Source organism: Tupaia chinensis, unplaced genomic scaffold, assembly GCF_000334495.1.
Source record: "Tupaia chinensis unplaced genomic scaffold, TupChi_1.0 Scaffold139833_1, whole genome shotgun sequence".
In the NCBI taxonomy this organism is placed as follows: domain Eukaryota; kingdom Metazoa; phylum Chordata; class Mammalia; order Scandentia; family Tupaiidae; genus Tupaia; species Tupaia belangeri.
In genome coordinates, this window is record NW_006199712.1 from 3,259,789 (window position 1) to 3,275,798 (window position 16,010).

Below are 16,010 nucleotides of genomic sequence, written 5' to 3' on the forward strand. Positions count from 1 at the left end.
TATCTCAAGACAGGATATAAATCCTTAAAACTGGACAACAAAGCCTAGAAGAAATTTAGCAATGTTTTAGTCAAATCATAAAATTCTATTTCACCAATTCAGTCTCATGTACTTTATCTTCTGTTGTGGTTCAATCTTCTCAAATAAATTCTGTGATAGAATATTCAACTCCAGGCTTGTCCCTATGATTAAGGTGGCCATTTTCTTAGTTTTTGAACTCTTATTTCTGTGTGTCTGTATTTAATTTTCCTGATACAGCACTCCCTTGAGAATATCTTGGAGATCTGGTCTGGTGCTGGTAAATTCTTTCAGGTTTTGTTTATCTGAGAATGTTCCTGTCTTTTCTTCCAACATGAAGGATAATCTTGCCAGGTACAGTATTCTTGGTTGAAATTGCTTTTCCCTTAACACTTTGAATATATTTTCACATTGTTTCTGATGGGAGGTCTGCTGTTATCCTGATGGGATATCCTTTGTAGGTAACTTAATGTTTTTCTCTTGCCAATCTTAGTATCTTGCCTTTGTGTGTGGTTTTAGTCAATCTGGCTGTAACGTGTTTTGGAGAAGATCTTCTTGGGTTGATTCTAATTGGGGTCCTTTGTATTTCTTGAGACTGGATCTTTGAGGGCCTCTCTAGGTTTGGAAAGTTTTCTTGCAGGATTTCATGGAATAGATTACCAATGCCCTTATGAGACTCTTCGCCTTCTGGGATACCAATTATCTGGATGTTTGGACGTTTAATAGTATCTAGTATTTCTCGTATATTCTTCTCATTTTTTTGAGCCATTTTCTCAGTCTTTGTGGTGGATTTTTCTAGGCCAGAAATTTTCTCTTCTACATCTGAGATTCTGTTTTCTGTATAATATAATCTGCTTTTAATAATTTCAAGGGAGATTTTGACTTCCTGTATTATATAGCCTTCATCTCTAACAGGTCCCTTTGATCCTTTTTTAAAGTGTGTAATTCCTCTTTTAGATCTTACAAGAATTTTCTCACCTCCTGGAACTCATCAGCTCCTTTCTCTTTACTCTTCTTCAGTTCACTGTCTCTCTTCTCTTCCATCTCCATTGGCTTTGTCATTATGAATATTCTAAATTCTTTATCAGACGTTTCTATGATTTCCATTGAACTGTCTTTGGATGAAGAGGAGTTATTCTTTTCCCTTGGAGGAGAGGTAAGTTCTTGCTTTCCCCTATTTCTTGTGGCCCTGCAGTGATTTCTAGTCATCTGATGGATGATGTATTTCTTCCTAATTCTTGAAGTTCAATCTGAACGTTTGGGAGCTTGCAGAAAGAGGTGATCTGTAATATCTTTGCCATTCCGTTGTGATCCCTTTGTGCAGCAGATTCAGTAGATATTCAGGAATAATTTAACCGTAATAGTATTTGGATATTTGGCTATAGTTCACTTATATCTGGCTAGGAGCACAGTAAATGGAGATTGAGGAGCAGAGAGATAACATCAAAGAAAAAGGAAAACAGAGGAAAAAAAATAACAAAGAAAACAGAAAAAAAAGTTAAAAAATAATTTTTAAAAAAAGGCACAAAATACAAAATGAAAAAACAGAAGCAGACAGAGACAAAGATAGAAGGCTAGAAGAGCTCAAGTTTGTGGGCTGGAGGCTGAATTATCAGTAGGAAATCTTCATTTCTCTTTTTCCCCTGAAATCACTAGTTCTCAGGAGCCATGAGGAATCATCTTCTGAATAGAAGGCTAGAAGAGCTCAAGTTTGTGGGCTGGAGGCTGAATTATCAGTAGGAAATCTTCATTTCTCTTTTTCCCCTGAAATCACTAGTTCTCAGGAGCCATCCCCCAGCATACTCTTGATCCAGCATAAACTGGAGTACTTCAGAGCACTTTGTGATCTGTCATTCATTTTGCATATGTGATATGGAGACCAATGACACAGAGATCCATGGTGGCATTATGATACATAAAGGCATGCAAGAATCAGAAGCAGGATATTATTCAGAGTAACTCACCTCAACCAAATGTACAAAAGAGGAGAGCAGTCATAACTTTAGTCGAAGAAAAACTCCACATTTAGATTTTGTCCTACAAATAGAACAGACCCTATTTATTTACCTATTTCTTTTCCTGAAAGTGCCTTACGAGACACCAGGGCCTTTTCATTTGTTCCCTCTGCTGAACACTCATAGTCCAAACCTCATGACCTCAGAGACTTTCCCTAACATAAAATCATCTCCACCCTATTTCCTAAGTAATGTGTGTGTGTGTGTACACATATTTTTTTTTAAAGATTTTTAAGGGTTTTTTGTGTGTGTGTAGGTGAGGGAAAATACCTTTGACCGTGTCTCTCCACACTACATTCCTCCCCCCACCTCCCAACCAGACTGGATCACAAGTGCGTAGGAGAGTGGCCAATTTGTTGAAGTTGGTTGTGTGGCTCCAGAATTATGCTGTGACATTCTACCATTGAACCACTGTGAATGGGCCTGTCTATATTTTCCTCAGATGACTTCTAGTATTTAGCATAGTACCTGGATCATAATAGCAATAAATCTGTTAATGAACTGATTGAGTCACTCAAATTATTCCAGAACAAATTAAATTGGTGGCAATTGTGCAATTAGTATTTAGTAAAATTATTCATATTAGAAACCAGAAGAACTACGAAAAGCCTCCAAAGAAAAGATCTAATATAATTATTTGTTTTACTAATTTGTTGAGGAATTATTCTCTTCTTTTCAGGAAAATAAGCTATGCCAGAATAATTTTCAAAGCTGTATATTGCTCTCTAAATGAAATAAATGGTGACACATTTTTATATACACAGCATTTTTATTAAATATACTTTGTGAGAAAAAGAACACCCTGAAGTGCCAAATTTCATGTAAATCAGATAACTTAGTAAATATAATCATGAAAAAAATTAAAGGGGGAAACATGATCTAAATAGTTTTATAAGAGCACAAGAACATACCTTAATCTTCACATAAGAAAACAATCATCAAAATATAAAAGGGAGAGAAATGTCTTTCATAGAAGGATATATTTCAAAATTCCACCTGCTGATCATTACATTAAAAAAAATTCTATTCTAAATACAGTCTCACCCTTCCCAACATGTACAGTTTAATCAAGGGTTGAAGGGGCGTTAGACTACTCATTCACACTGAGGTAAAGCAACAGCATTTTTCTTGCACAGCAGTATTGCTCTCTGGCACTAACAGTGGAAGATGAGGAAAGCAGATTTCTGGATTCAACTGTTAGAAGCTAGAAATTTAGAAAAAATAGATCTCAAGCTTTAGCTATTTCCCAGATAACCCCAGAATTAACCACACATTGCCAATGTACAGGAAGCTGTGTGGAAAAAAATATGAAAATACTCTGTTGAATAATAGCTTTATGTTACCTTTACTTAAGCTATTCAATAATTAAATATCATTTATTCTAAATTATACTGGGTTTCAGCATAGACGTGAACTAGCAAGTATAATATGAAGCTCACAGAAGAGTGTCAGCACGCCTTGCCAATGTTTGATACACGTATTTGGAGTCAGTTGAAAGATAACTATATGCTCACTCAAAAATGAGTATTTGCTAAATGTATCAGATATTCATAAACTGAAGTGATACACACATTGTGGGGGCAAAATAAATATTTAATGGTTGGCCAATTATATATATAATATATATACACCATTTAAGAATGCCTGGGTAATTCCCATGCAAATATATATATATATATTTTTTTACCCTAATAACATCCTGCCATGTGTGTGTGTGTGTGTATATATATATATCATGTATTACCACACTAGAACATGTAAAGTATCAATGCAGTTAAAATTAAAAGTAAAAAGCTTCTGCTACTTATACAACACAGTGACCTTTGGGGCTTATTCAGTAATTAGTTCCCACATGTAAAAAAGTTTAATGTTAAAGAACAATACCCATCACTTTAAAGTTGTAGACAGCATAGAAATTTACAGAAAAGTTACAGACCACTTTACACAGCTGGAGGAAGAAAAGGGATTAACGTGTATCATGACTTTGAATACCTTTATGATCAAAATTAAATAACACACAAAAAAATCAAAACACATTTCACAGCAGGACCTGCAAAAATCTTTTTATATCAATCTTTTTGAACCATGAAAAAGAACAAATTAGTCTTGTTTTATAAGACTTTCAGGAACCAAAAATAATTTAATCATGAAATATCAGCTTGAAAATGAACATATTCTACCATCAGTATTGATTAGTGAATTGTGTTATCCAACAAGGTTGACAAATTCTAACTAGAATGAACAGGATCGAATTCATTAGTGACTATGTAAGTATTTTGAGCATACAAATAATTTCTGGTTTTATACCCACTATATTCCAGAATTCTGTAAACTGTGAGGTGTTCAATGTGTTTGATGTGGCAGAGGATTGTATTAAATGTTCCATTATTTTATTCTGTTCAGTCCTTTTCCCATTAAGCATGCAAACACCGTCATAACCATCTTTGGTTTCACTTCTACAAGGTCATCAGGTAATGCATATATCCGGGCACCGATCTTTCGAGCAACTGAAATGGCGTATCTTGAAGACAAAAAATATTTGGAGTATTTTTTAACACTGTGTTTTCATTTAAAATATTTTAACAAAAGAATGAACTATCTTGATAGGATTAATTTTACAAAAAGATTATGTTTATGAGTCTTAAATCATATTCCCCACATTAGTTTACTTAAAATGCGAATGTTAAGGACATAGTAATCTTTCCTGTGAAGATTTCAGAGAATTCAAAGGCCACTATGTTCTAATATAAAGTGTACAGGCTTACTTAGCATTATTAAGCTTGTCTTCATCAGAAAGGTTTTCTCTCTTGATCATTTCTTGACGTACTGCATTTGGTGCAATGGCATCTATTAAATCTAGTACAGGTAAACTAGTGCTAATAGATTTATCCTAAAAAATAAAGAATAGATAAACACTCATAAACATCTTATTTTTAATTTGCATAAATATCAGTCTTCTGGTCAGAGTCATATAATTGAAAGCAATCTATATATTTTCTTTGTACCTAACATTCAGCTTTTCTGCAACCAGCACACAACCATTTATAATATTTACGCAAACTATGACACAGAAAGATTTGTTACCATACCTGAATAAGATCTGTGGCTATGACAGTTCCTAAGTATGCTAACTATAGTATCATTTCTGTAAAAAAAATAAATACCCTAGGGACCAGCAGGTGGTATGGTGGTTAAAGTGCTAGACTCTCACATGGCTGACAGCGGACTGAATCCCAGATCTGGTGGCTTGCTTTCTCACTTTCTCTCTCTCTCTAGTAAGCACATGTACTGTATAGCAAATTTTAGAATAATAATCAGTTAAATCTTTTTTTAAAAGTAGCACTAAATATTTTAAAGTAAATAAATAATAAAATAAACATCCTCTGGAGCCATCAGGTGACATAGTGGTTGGGCATTGGGCTCCCATATAGCTGACTACAGTTTAAGTCCTAAACCTGTGGTTGCTTTCTTGCTTTCTCAGTTTCCTGCTCACCCTGTCTCTGATGAGCACATCTGCCTTATAGCAAAAATAACAATAAATAAAATTAAATAAATAATTCTTAAAAAAAAAAAAAAAAAACCTTTGAAAGAAAATAGGAGGACCAGCAAGTGACATGTTTGTTAAGATGGCTGACTGTGCAGTTTGAGTTCCCAGACCTGGCAACTTGAAAAACACACCAGGCATCTGTGTGCGCATGCCCACAAGTCAGGGAGGAGAAATAGAAAAGAAAGGCATTGTGGCATGGCCACCTCCATGGAGAGGTGCTTATTCACTTTCTCTCTCTCTCTCTCTCTCTCTCTAGCAAGTGCCTGTGTCTTCTAGCAAATTAATAAAAGAAAGAGAATAGATTTTTAAATTAATAATTTTAGAGACTCTAATAACATTTTATTTCTCAGACCATGAATTCCAAAGCCTTCACTTACTATTTTTAAGAAAAAAATGAAATAGTGAAAGGGAACTATTTCTAGATGCATTATCCTTATTGATATACATGTTTTACTTATTTAAAATTATTTTTTAATCCTAACATCCTGGTAATAAAGGAATAATTCCCTCCCCTCCCCCCTTTAAGGTTTTTGCTATACAGCATGTGTGCTCATGAGAGACAGAGACGGGGGGGTGGTGGTGGAGTGAGAAATCACTTCCCAGAGATGTCCACACTGCAGTCCCTTCCCCTCCAGTCTCGTCTCAGGATTCTGAGCATGTACATATGTCTGGGACTTAAACCGTGCAGCTGGCCATGTGGGATCCAGCACCTTAACCTACACACCAACTGCTGGCCCATAATTCCTCTTTTAAAGATGAAGAATATAAAGTTCTGAAATCTCAGAACAACTAGGAAGTACAGAATGAGTATTTGAACCTATAACAGTCTGACTCTTAACACTCAAGATTCTTCTCATTTTGAATTATTGAAAGTAATTTCTCACTCTCTCCCTTGCCCTCTCTCTCTGTCTTTTTAGGATGAACTAAGAATGGAAAACTAAATTCCAGTTGATAGAGCATTGTAACTGAAGTCAGAGATCCTGGTTTGAATTGATTTTTGTACTTAGCAGTAAAATTATTTGTCCTCTCTCTCAACTAGAGTAACAACCTCTGTTGCTTGCCCATGCAGCATCCACCACTCCTCACTTCTTCTCTATCCTAACAGAACACTCTTAGTTTTGCTCTCCATACGTCCCTCACATGATCACGTGCTTCAAGGAAAGCAGGCCCCATCTCTCGCTCTAGGAATGAACCTGAATAGCCTAGGCCATATATTCTCAATGGAGACAGGGTGATAGACTTACTCTTTTTAATGCATAAAGCGTACAGTGTATAAACGTGTATACTATATGTCAGAATTAAAATATGACAAAGAAAGGGGCCATTAGGGGAAAAAATGACTAAAAAAGACTCTTGAGGGAGACAGTAATGAGAAAAGGTTGAAAAACACTGGGCTAAGCCAAACACAGTAAGCCCATACTACTGCCGCAGTGACTGAATTTCTATGTAGTTTAAGTAGGCTATGGAAAGCCAGTAACTCCTCCTTCTGGATGTGAAAAAGAAGATGAAACCTTCTTCACAGCCAGCAGCTAGCCAATGGCCAAGAGGAAAGTCAGCTTTAGGGTGAAGCTGGCATATTAGATAGCAAAGCAGAGATGAGACAAAGCCTGAGTCCTGGATGACATTCTTCAGTTATTGGCTCAAACAATCCTCAGTTCTAGCCTACTTTTGGTTTTCTGTTATTGTAGTCAGTCCCTTCTCTTTTGGTTTAAACCGCTTTAAACTGGGGTTTCCCTTTCCTAATCTCTAAAATGGGAATGCCATAGAATATTCAGCTATATTATTAAGATAATATAAGTGTAAGTAAGTAAAATTCTTAGCCAAATGTAGGTTTTAATAAATATCTGTCTGATAAAACAACTTGAAGCCACATGAAAATGAGTAACACATGGGACCAGCAGTTAGCATAATGGCTATGTTGCTGAACTCCCATGTAGTAGACTGCGATTCAAGTCCCGGACCCAGTGGCTTAAACTCACACTGGGCACGTGTGTGTGCGTGCCCAAGATCCCGAGAGGAGAATGGAGGAGAAGGGATTGTGGCATGGCCATCCCTCCCGGGGGGTGATTTCCTGCTTTCTGTCTCTCTGATGAGTGCACGTGCCCTATAGCAAAACAAACAAACAAAAAAACCTCTCAACCCAAGAAAAAAAAAAAAAAAAAAAAAAACCCCCAAAAAAAAAAAAAAAAAAAAAAAAAAAAAAAGAATAACAGAGACCATGATCTATGTACCAATACACTGATAGATTTTAGAAAAAATTTATCTTCTTGGGACCAGCAGTTGGCGTAATGGCTATGTTGCCATGTAGTTGACTGTGGTTTGAGCCCCAGAACTGGTGGCTTAAACTCTCGCTGGGCGCATGCGCATGCATGACCAAGATCCCAGGAGAAGGGATTGAGGTGTGGCCATCCCCCCTGGGAGGTGATTTCTCTCTTTCTGACTGTCTTTTTCTGGCAAGTACACGTGCCCTATAGCAAAAACCTCTCAAAAAAAAAAAAAAAAAAAAGAGAGAGAAAGAAAAATTTATCTTCTTCATTATCAGAAATATTAATTTTATAATATAGATCTCTGAGAGGGTAGAGATGGATGGTAATTAAGGCCTTTGAGTCTATCTGATGCTGGTAATCTGAATCTGGCTTTTTGGCATCTCTAATTCTGCAAAACCCTCATATCTGTTTTTGCAGTGTACAGCTTGCAGAACACCTACAATGAAAATCACCATGGATTTCTGTTACATAAAAATTTCTGGGTCAGCCCCATACCCAAAGGATCAGAGAAGTTGTACTCCACATAGCCTACCACATTTCAAATCCCAGCCCCAGTAGCTCAAAAAATATGCTAGTGCTTGTGTATACATGCCCAAAATCCCAACAGGAAGAAAAAATGGAGGAGAAAGGACGATGGCGTGACTGTGCCTTACTAGGGTTGCTTTCTTCCTTTCTCTCTTTGCATCTTTCTGGTGCATACATGTGCCCTCTACCAATTACAAAAAAAAAAAAAAAGGTAGAAAAAATGCAAATTTCATCCCACTCTTAAATTAATAAATCAGATATTCTATTGATAAGACTGGGAATCTATATTTTAAATTAGCTTTCTAGATGACTCTAATATATACCATTATACTTTCTAAAAATAAACTTGATATTTACATCATTCTAGAATAAATTTAAAATTTTTATGGCCAGCCAATGGCATAATAGTTAAGGCAGCTGGATCCATTTGGCCAACTGTGCGATTTGAGTCCCAGACTCAGAGGCTTGAATGTACATGTGTGCCCAGGATCCTAAGAGGAGAATGGAGGAGAAGGAACTGCAGCGTGGCCATCACCCCATCACTTTATTTCTATCTCTAGCAAACATATGTGCCTCATAGCAAAATTTTAAAAAAATAAAATTTATAGGCTTATCTTTCATGTATAGGGCGCATGCACTCGCCAGACAGACAGAGACATAGAGACAGAAAGTAAGAAATCACCCCCCAGGGGGGATGGTCACGCCGCAATCGCTTCTCCTCCATTCTCCTCTCAGGATCTTGGGCACGTGCACACACACGCGCTCGGTGTGAGTTTTAAGCCACCGGGTCTGGGACGCGAACCGCAGTCAACTACATGGGAGTCCAGCGACATAGCCATTACGCCAACTGCTGGTTCCCCTTTTCATGTATTTTTATGAGAATTCACAGATAAGTGGCTTGTTTAACTGTGCTATTTTGATTACTTGTTTACATACTTGTGGTGTTTTAAATATTTCTCCATGTAGATTTAAGAAATGAGGAGGGTTTTGTTTTGTTTTGTTTTGTTTTTTCCCATCTCTTTCCACATGATTCACCTTGGAAAAGCTTTTACTAAACTGAATGAAAATTTTAGGTTTCTATATACAATGTCAGATCCGTTACTCTCTTGTTTTCAGAAATACAGGCCTATCTTCCAACTCTTCGGATTTGCATATTCTCAATGAAAGCTTACTTTTGCAAAGGGATAAGGGTACATTTCCACCATTTTTTCCTTTACTCTCAAGTTAGTCATAAAGAAATTACTAAAGCAGAAAGAATTTCTGGAATCTTTAAGAGAATTAGCCTATTTTGATTCTCAAAATAATGAATTGTATCATCTCTTTCTGTTCATCCGATACATACTATGATTAGAACACTCTGTCCTGTTCTGTTATTTGAAATAAAAGCACCCATTCCTAATTCTCTAAAATGGGAATGCCATAGAATTCTTAGCAATATTAGTAAGATAATATCATTTAAAAATAGTAAGAGTGGGAAACCAGTTATGTGACCACCAGAGTTCCCTGTAAAGCTCAAGAAGAACTTGATGCCCTTATGTAAGGGGGTCTTCAAAAAGTTCATGGAAAATTCATATTATGAAAAAACTATAAGTAGATTTCAACTTTTCTCCCTACAAAAATAAGCTTACTGTTTTTTTGTTTTGTTTTGTTTTTGTTTTTTTGTTTTGTTTTTTTGAGAGGTTTTTGCTGTAGGGCGTGTGCGCTCACCAGAGAGGCAGAAATCACCTTCTCCCCGCCCCAGGGGAGATGACCACATTGCAATCCCTTCTCCTCCATTCTCCTCTCAGGATCTTGGGCACACACACACGCACACACACACCTGGTGTGAGTTTAAGCCACCAGGTCTAGGATTCGGACCATGGTCGACTACATGGGAGTCCAGCAATGTAGCCATTATGCCAACTGCTGGTCCCTAAGCTCACTTTTTAAAAAATAAAATTTGCTTGAGGGTGTGTGTGTTCACTAGTGAGAGAAAGAAAAAAATGATAAAGCATCTCCCATGGCGGATGACCATGCTGCAGTCCCATCTCCCTTTCTCCTTTGGTGGTTTTAGGCACACACGTACCCACAGCCAGAGCTGAAAATATTTAGTTATAGCACTTCCTTGCTTATGATTAATATGTTCTTCTTAGTGCCACTTATCCTAGCCTTAAACATATTGCCTTCTCTGGTTTGAAAAAGCCTCCCCACCCCATTTTTTAAAAGTATTTACTGCCACATGCTTAACTATTTGCATTCTCTGAAGATTTTATTATTGAGCTCATACTAAATGTCAAGAGGTATTGCAATATGTCTCTGCCTCTTCAATTTGAAATAAAAACCTTCTCTTAAATCTGCTCTTCTCTGAGCACTCTCCCTGAAAGGCTTTGTGTACTCCTGATTTTCAACTACCTTTTTTATTGAACTGATCACCAAGTCAGTGTGCCCAGTTTTAATGTCTCCTTTCATCAAACTTCCCATTTTCTAAAAATTATCTCAGATTTAACAATTTTAAAAACTGAATTCATGGAGCCAGCAGGTGGAATGGTGGTTAAAGCACTGGATTCCCACATCGCCAACCACAGCTCGAATTCTTCTGATGACTTGAAAATCATGCCAGGCATATGTACATGTGTGCCCAAGATCCCGAGAGGAGAATAGAGGAGAAGGGATTGCAGTGTGGCCCTCCTCCCTGGGGAGGTGATTTCTCACTTTCCCTCTCTCTGTCTCTCTCCAGGCTGGCAAATCCACACAACCTACGGCAAAAATCTTTTAAAAACCCCGAAAAACTGAATCCACCACCTTTTCCAGAAAGCACGTGTACTTTCTTATATCTCCATTTCTGTTAGTGTTACCAACTCTTTTCCAACTCCCCTGGAATTTTGACTCCTTTCTCTCCTGTTTTTGCCTATATTAGGAAGGCAAGTCCACAGGACCAGCAGGTGACGTGATGGTTAAAGGCACTGGATTCCCACATGGACAACCACAGTCCCAGACCTAGTAGCTTGCTTTCTCACTTTCCCTTTCTCTCTCTCTCTCTGGTCAAATTAAAAAATGATAATAACAAATGGAATTAATTAAATAATTCCTTTAAAAAAAAGAAAAAAGAAGGCGGCAAGTCCTAGCTGTTTCTTCCTAATATGTCACAGCTATCGGCTCATACCATTCCTAGTCCCCATTCCCAATCCCCACCCTGTTTGAACCCTTATCACGTCACCCCTGACTCCTACCATGGATTCTTATGCACTGTCCTTGCACTTTGGCCACTTTCCCTCCAAACCATCCTGATCACCAAGTTCAAATGAGTCTTCCCAAAACAATTGCAGTTTTATTCCATTACTCTCATTATTCAATATCCAGTTCTGACATTGGGCCAAATTCCTCCACAACCTTGACCTAGTGTGTATCCTGCATGACATCGCTTAGGAACCTCCCTAGTCAAGCCCTTTCTCCTAATCTTCTCAGACTTGTCTTTATTCAAGGTGGACCCTAGCTTGTTATATCCTCCTCCTCTTTTTCTCTACCAATTCAAATCCCTTCTCTATGATGTTCAAATCAAATCCAGCTTTTTCCATCTACTCTTCCCTGACCATCCAATAGGAAATGACACACTAGACTCCTCATCCATGGAATTAGTTCCTTGGATTTTATCATGTATTTGTAGTACTGTTACCTTCTCAGTTATACAGGTTTTATCTTTCAAATAAGGGGTGAACACCCTGAGGGCCAAAATAATTTTTATGCTTTATGGCTTTTCATTTACCTAGGAAAGTTACTTATAGCAAGAGCTCAGTAAACACTAACTTGTTCCTAAATATTTTCTCATTGTATTTGGTTATCCACATGCTTATTATTTTTCATCAATTAATGTGCAAATGCATATCATTTCCATATAACTATTTTAAAGAGTAACTGCCAGTTAGAGAATTTTATAATACACCCCCATTCCTCTTTTACATTTTTAAGTTGTGTTTTATGTCTAAAACATATAGAGGAAAAACCATGGACTGACAGTTACTTACTTTAATAAGCAACAACAAAAATTCAATGCCATTAGTTCCTTCCAACATAAAGAAAAGGGGCGGGGGGAGCACTTGAATTGGGACAGGACTCAGGCAGCATCTCTACCTGCATCCAGCTGTCCTACTGAAAGTACTATGGACCTCAGTTTTTGGTAAAAATGAGAAGACTGAATTTATAAATTTCTGACATTTCTTTTATTCTACAATGTTGTTAAACATACACCATCAAGAAGAATAAAGATGAGTAGATATCCTTTAGGTAACTTAATGTTTCATCTGTCTGCACCTTTTTATTTCACTAAAAAAATACAAATCAATGGCAGGTTTTTCACATATAATAAAACCCCACAAACACAAAGCTCACTGAATGAATGTGTACAAGCAGACATGCTTATTTGTAGCTAATATCAGCTTGCATGCAAAAGCAAAACACGATGGAAATGCATGAAAATTAGTGGGTATGTATGTGCAGATTACATTTTGAGTGCTTTATGAATCATCCACAAATGCTCGGAAGTGAGTGTTAAGTGCCATTACGAAGCCAGATGACAAGATATTTTTTTTTTCCTACCAGTTTTCTCAATTCCCATTTGAAGCGGTTTGGCTGGCTCTGTTATGCCTTGGAAATGATGTCAATACAATTCTGAGACTGCTGCCAGGGAGCACAAAACATTATAGGTCCTACATAAACAATGGCCTTTTAATCTTTCTTTTTCATTTGACAATTGGATTTTTTTTTTTGTATTAACCTGCAGTTATACTCAATAGGACAACCAATCAATATAACAATTCAAACTATTTCTAATTTACACATGCCAAATAATTAATATGCCTAAACTCATAAATTGTGTGTTTCTGAGATACCACATTAATATAATCGCAAACCTAACCAATGTAATTCCCAATAGAAATTCCTTCCTAAACGTATATAAAAAAAATTCCAAATGTTCTTGATTACCTTGAAGCTGGAAATAAAGGTTTTTTTGTTTGCACTTTTAAGAGTCTGATTGACCCATTTAATAATAATTTCATCATTTACTTTTTCACCCTCTCCAAGATCTGATAACACATTCAATGTGTACCTGTAACAAAAAAGATGTATATTTGAGACTGAAGTTTGCGTAACAGTTCAATTGTGATAAATATTTCTAATTTTAGTCTGGCACTTGCACTGGATTACATTCCAAAGTTACAAAGCTCACTATTCAGAAACAAAAGCTACTTTATGGTATTTTAAAAATTTAAAACAACTTCTGACAATGCCATTTTTAAGAGTCATTAATAAAATTGATGGTGTTTCTAGAGACTGACCCATCTTAAAATAAAATATAATTTATAAAAATACATATTCTACAGTCAATTCTCTACAAATTAATATATTTTACATTAACTATTTCTCCCATGTTCATTATTCTTTAAAAATAGCTAGTGGGGCTAGCAGGTGGCGTGGTGGTTAAGGGCACTGGCCCACATGGCCAACTGCAGTTCGAGTCCTTGACCTGGTGGCTTGCATACTCACCTTCCATTTCTCTCTCTCTCACTCTGTCCTTCTCTGGTCTAAATAGATAGATAGATAGATAGATAGATAGGTATTTAAATAAATAAATAAAGTTAAATAAAATAATTCTGTTTAAAAAATAGCTGAAAACTTAGTTCATATGACTTCTGAAGGAAATTGACAGTGTGGCTGTCAATACGTCAGTCCTTACCTTCTCATCAGCTGCCATACCAAGGCCAGAGTAAGTGTTGAATTCCCTTCATTCAGGTCCTGCCCAGCAATGCCAACCAAGGAGAATTTGGCTTTATTCTTCCCAAGTTCCACGGCATAGTTACAGTTTTCAATCTATAAATAGAGTTTTGGTGTAAAAACAGATTTTTTTCCCAAACATATCTCCTAAATATGATAGCCTAGCTCAGACTTATGAAAAATAATGTTGATGATGCCTTAAATTTATATGAGCAAATTTCATTTTATAATAAAAGCTCAGTGGCTGCAAAGAAATAATTAGTCTTATTTCATAGTTGAAGGTTTCAAAGCACTGAGGGGTTAACCTAGACAAAGGAACGACTGGCTAGAAAGTTTGAAAATCTCCTCCTAACCTAAAAGTCTTGACTAACCAAGATTAGTCCATTTACTAGTGGCAAATCTGAGACTAAAACCCTAGATTTCCTGCATTCTATTAATAGAGGTTAAAAAAAAATACTGATCTATCTAGATTTAAAATTAAGAAATAGAGAAGTAAGTAATTGTTTCATTAAGAATCTAACTCCAGGGACCAGCAGATGGCATAATGGTTACGTCGCTGGACTCCACGTCGTCCACTCTGGTTTGAGTCCGGGACCCAGTCCAGTGGATTAAAACTTACACAGGGTGTGTGTACACATGTGCTCAAAATCCTGAGACAAGTGTGGAGGAGACGGGATTGCAACATGGCCAACCCCCCCTGGGGAGGGGCGATTTCTCACTTTCTTTATCTCTGTCTCTCTGGTGAGCACAAATGCCCTACAGCAAAAATCTCTCAAAAAAAAAAAAAAAAAAAAAAAAAGAATCTGCCTTCATCTCTCATATTTATCTAGGTCTTAATTATCCTCCGAAATACAGCTTCTGGCCCACTTTCTTCCACAAAGGTCTCACTTTCACTGTACCAGCTGTTAACAATCCCTCCCTCTAAACTCCTTAAAATGCTTATTGTGTAATGCTTATGCACAACTTCTACTTATATTTAGCCTTTCAGGTGTTTTCATTTGCCCACCCTCCTATGCGTTCCTTTTAAAGGACCAAGAACTTTTTGTGCACAGATTTATATAATACTCTCCCTACACCCAGCCTAGGGCCCAGCACAGTATCCTGTCCTGCCTGCAGAAAGAATCTTATGCATAAACACTAAATTATTTACCATATACCTACTTCTTGCCAGTGATATAAGTCTAGTTTATTTGGTAAGTTTCTTTTTGGTCTACCCTAGCCTGTATAGAGTGAAATTTTAACATCTTACAGTCTTGTAATATCACCAGAAGGTAAAATTGCTAAGTATACTTCTCAAAATAAAACAAACATTTAATTAAGAAAAACAGTATGACTGATTTATTTTCATTTTCCTTCTAAATTCTCATTATAAAATAATTTTTTTTAATATATATATTTTATTTTGCTTACTATTTTTAATTGGGAGAGAGAGAGGAAGGGAAAGTGAGAAAGCAAGCCAACAGGTCCAGGACTCAAACTGCAGTCAGCCACGTGGGACTCTGATCTACCCTGCGCCTTAACCCACCACGCCACCTGCCAGCCCCAAAACAATTTTTTTTATTTGCTAGAGGGTGCGTGCACTTGCCAGAGAGAGATGCTGTGACAGAGAGAGAGACAGAGAGAGAGAGAGAGACAGAGAGAGAGAGAGAGAGAGCGCACACTCTCCAATGGGGGTAGTCATGCTGCAATTCCTTCTCCTCCGTGGCTCTATACTGTCAGGATTTTGGACAGGTGCCTGCACTCAGCACATTTTTCAAGCTGGAAAGCCAGGATTTGAACAGTGGTTAACCATGTAGGATCTGACTACATTAACTACTAAGCTACGGTGTAGCCTGAGCGTGTATTAAAGTCTTACATTCTTAAACTTTAGAGAGGAAATGAACAGGACCA

The 16,010-nt window shown here is 37.0% G+C and overlaps 1 protein-coding gene across 3 annotated transcripts in view; it reads right to left on the bottom strand.

Annotated features, from left to right (window-relative positions):
* Positions 1 to 3,299: 3,299 nt before the first annotated feature.
* Positions 3,300 to 16,010, bottom strand: part of PLS1 (plastin 1) — a 111,300-nt gene continuing 98,589 nt past the window's right edge. For all 3 annotated transcript variants that reach the window (XM_006162301.3, XM_014593191.2, XM_027765876.1), the window contains exons 13-16: positions 14,083 to 14,216; positions 13,332 to 13,455; positions 4,799 to 4,923; positions 3,300 to 4,554 (exon numbers count right to left, since the gene is read on the bottom strand). In XM_006162301.3, the coding sequence (XP_006162363.1) occupies positions 4,419 to 4,554; positions 4,799 to 4,923; positions 13,332 to 13,455; positions 14,083 to 14,216 (519 nt within the window). In that variant the 3' untranslated portion in view covers positions 3,300 to 4,418. The remainder of the gene's footprint in view (positions 4,555 to 4,798; positions 4,924 to 13,331; positions 13,456 to 14,082; positions 14,217 to 16,010) is intronic.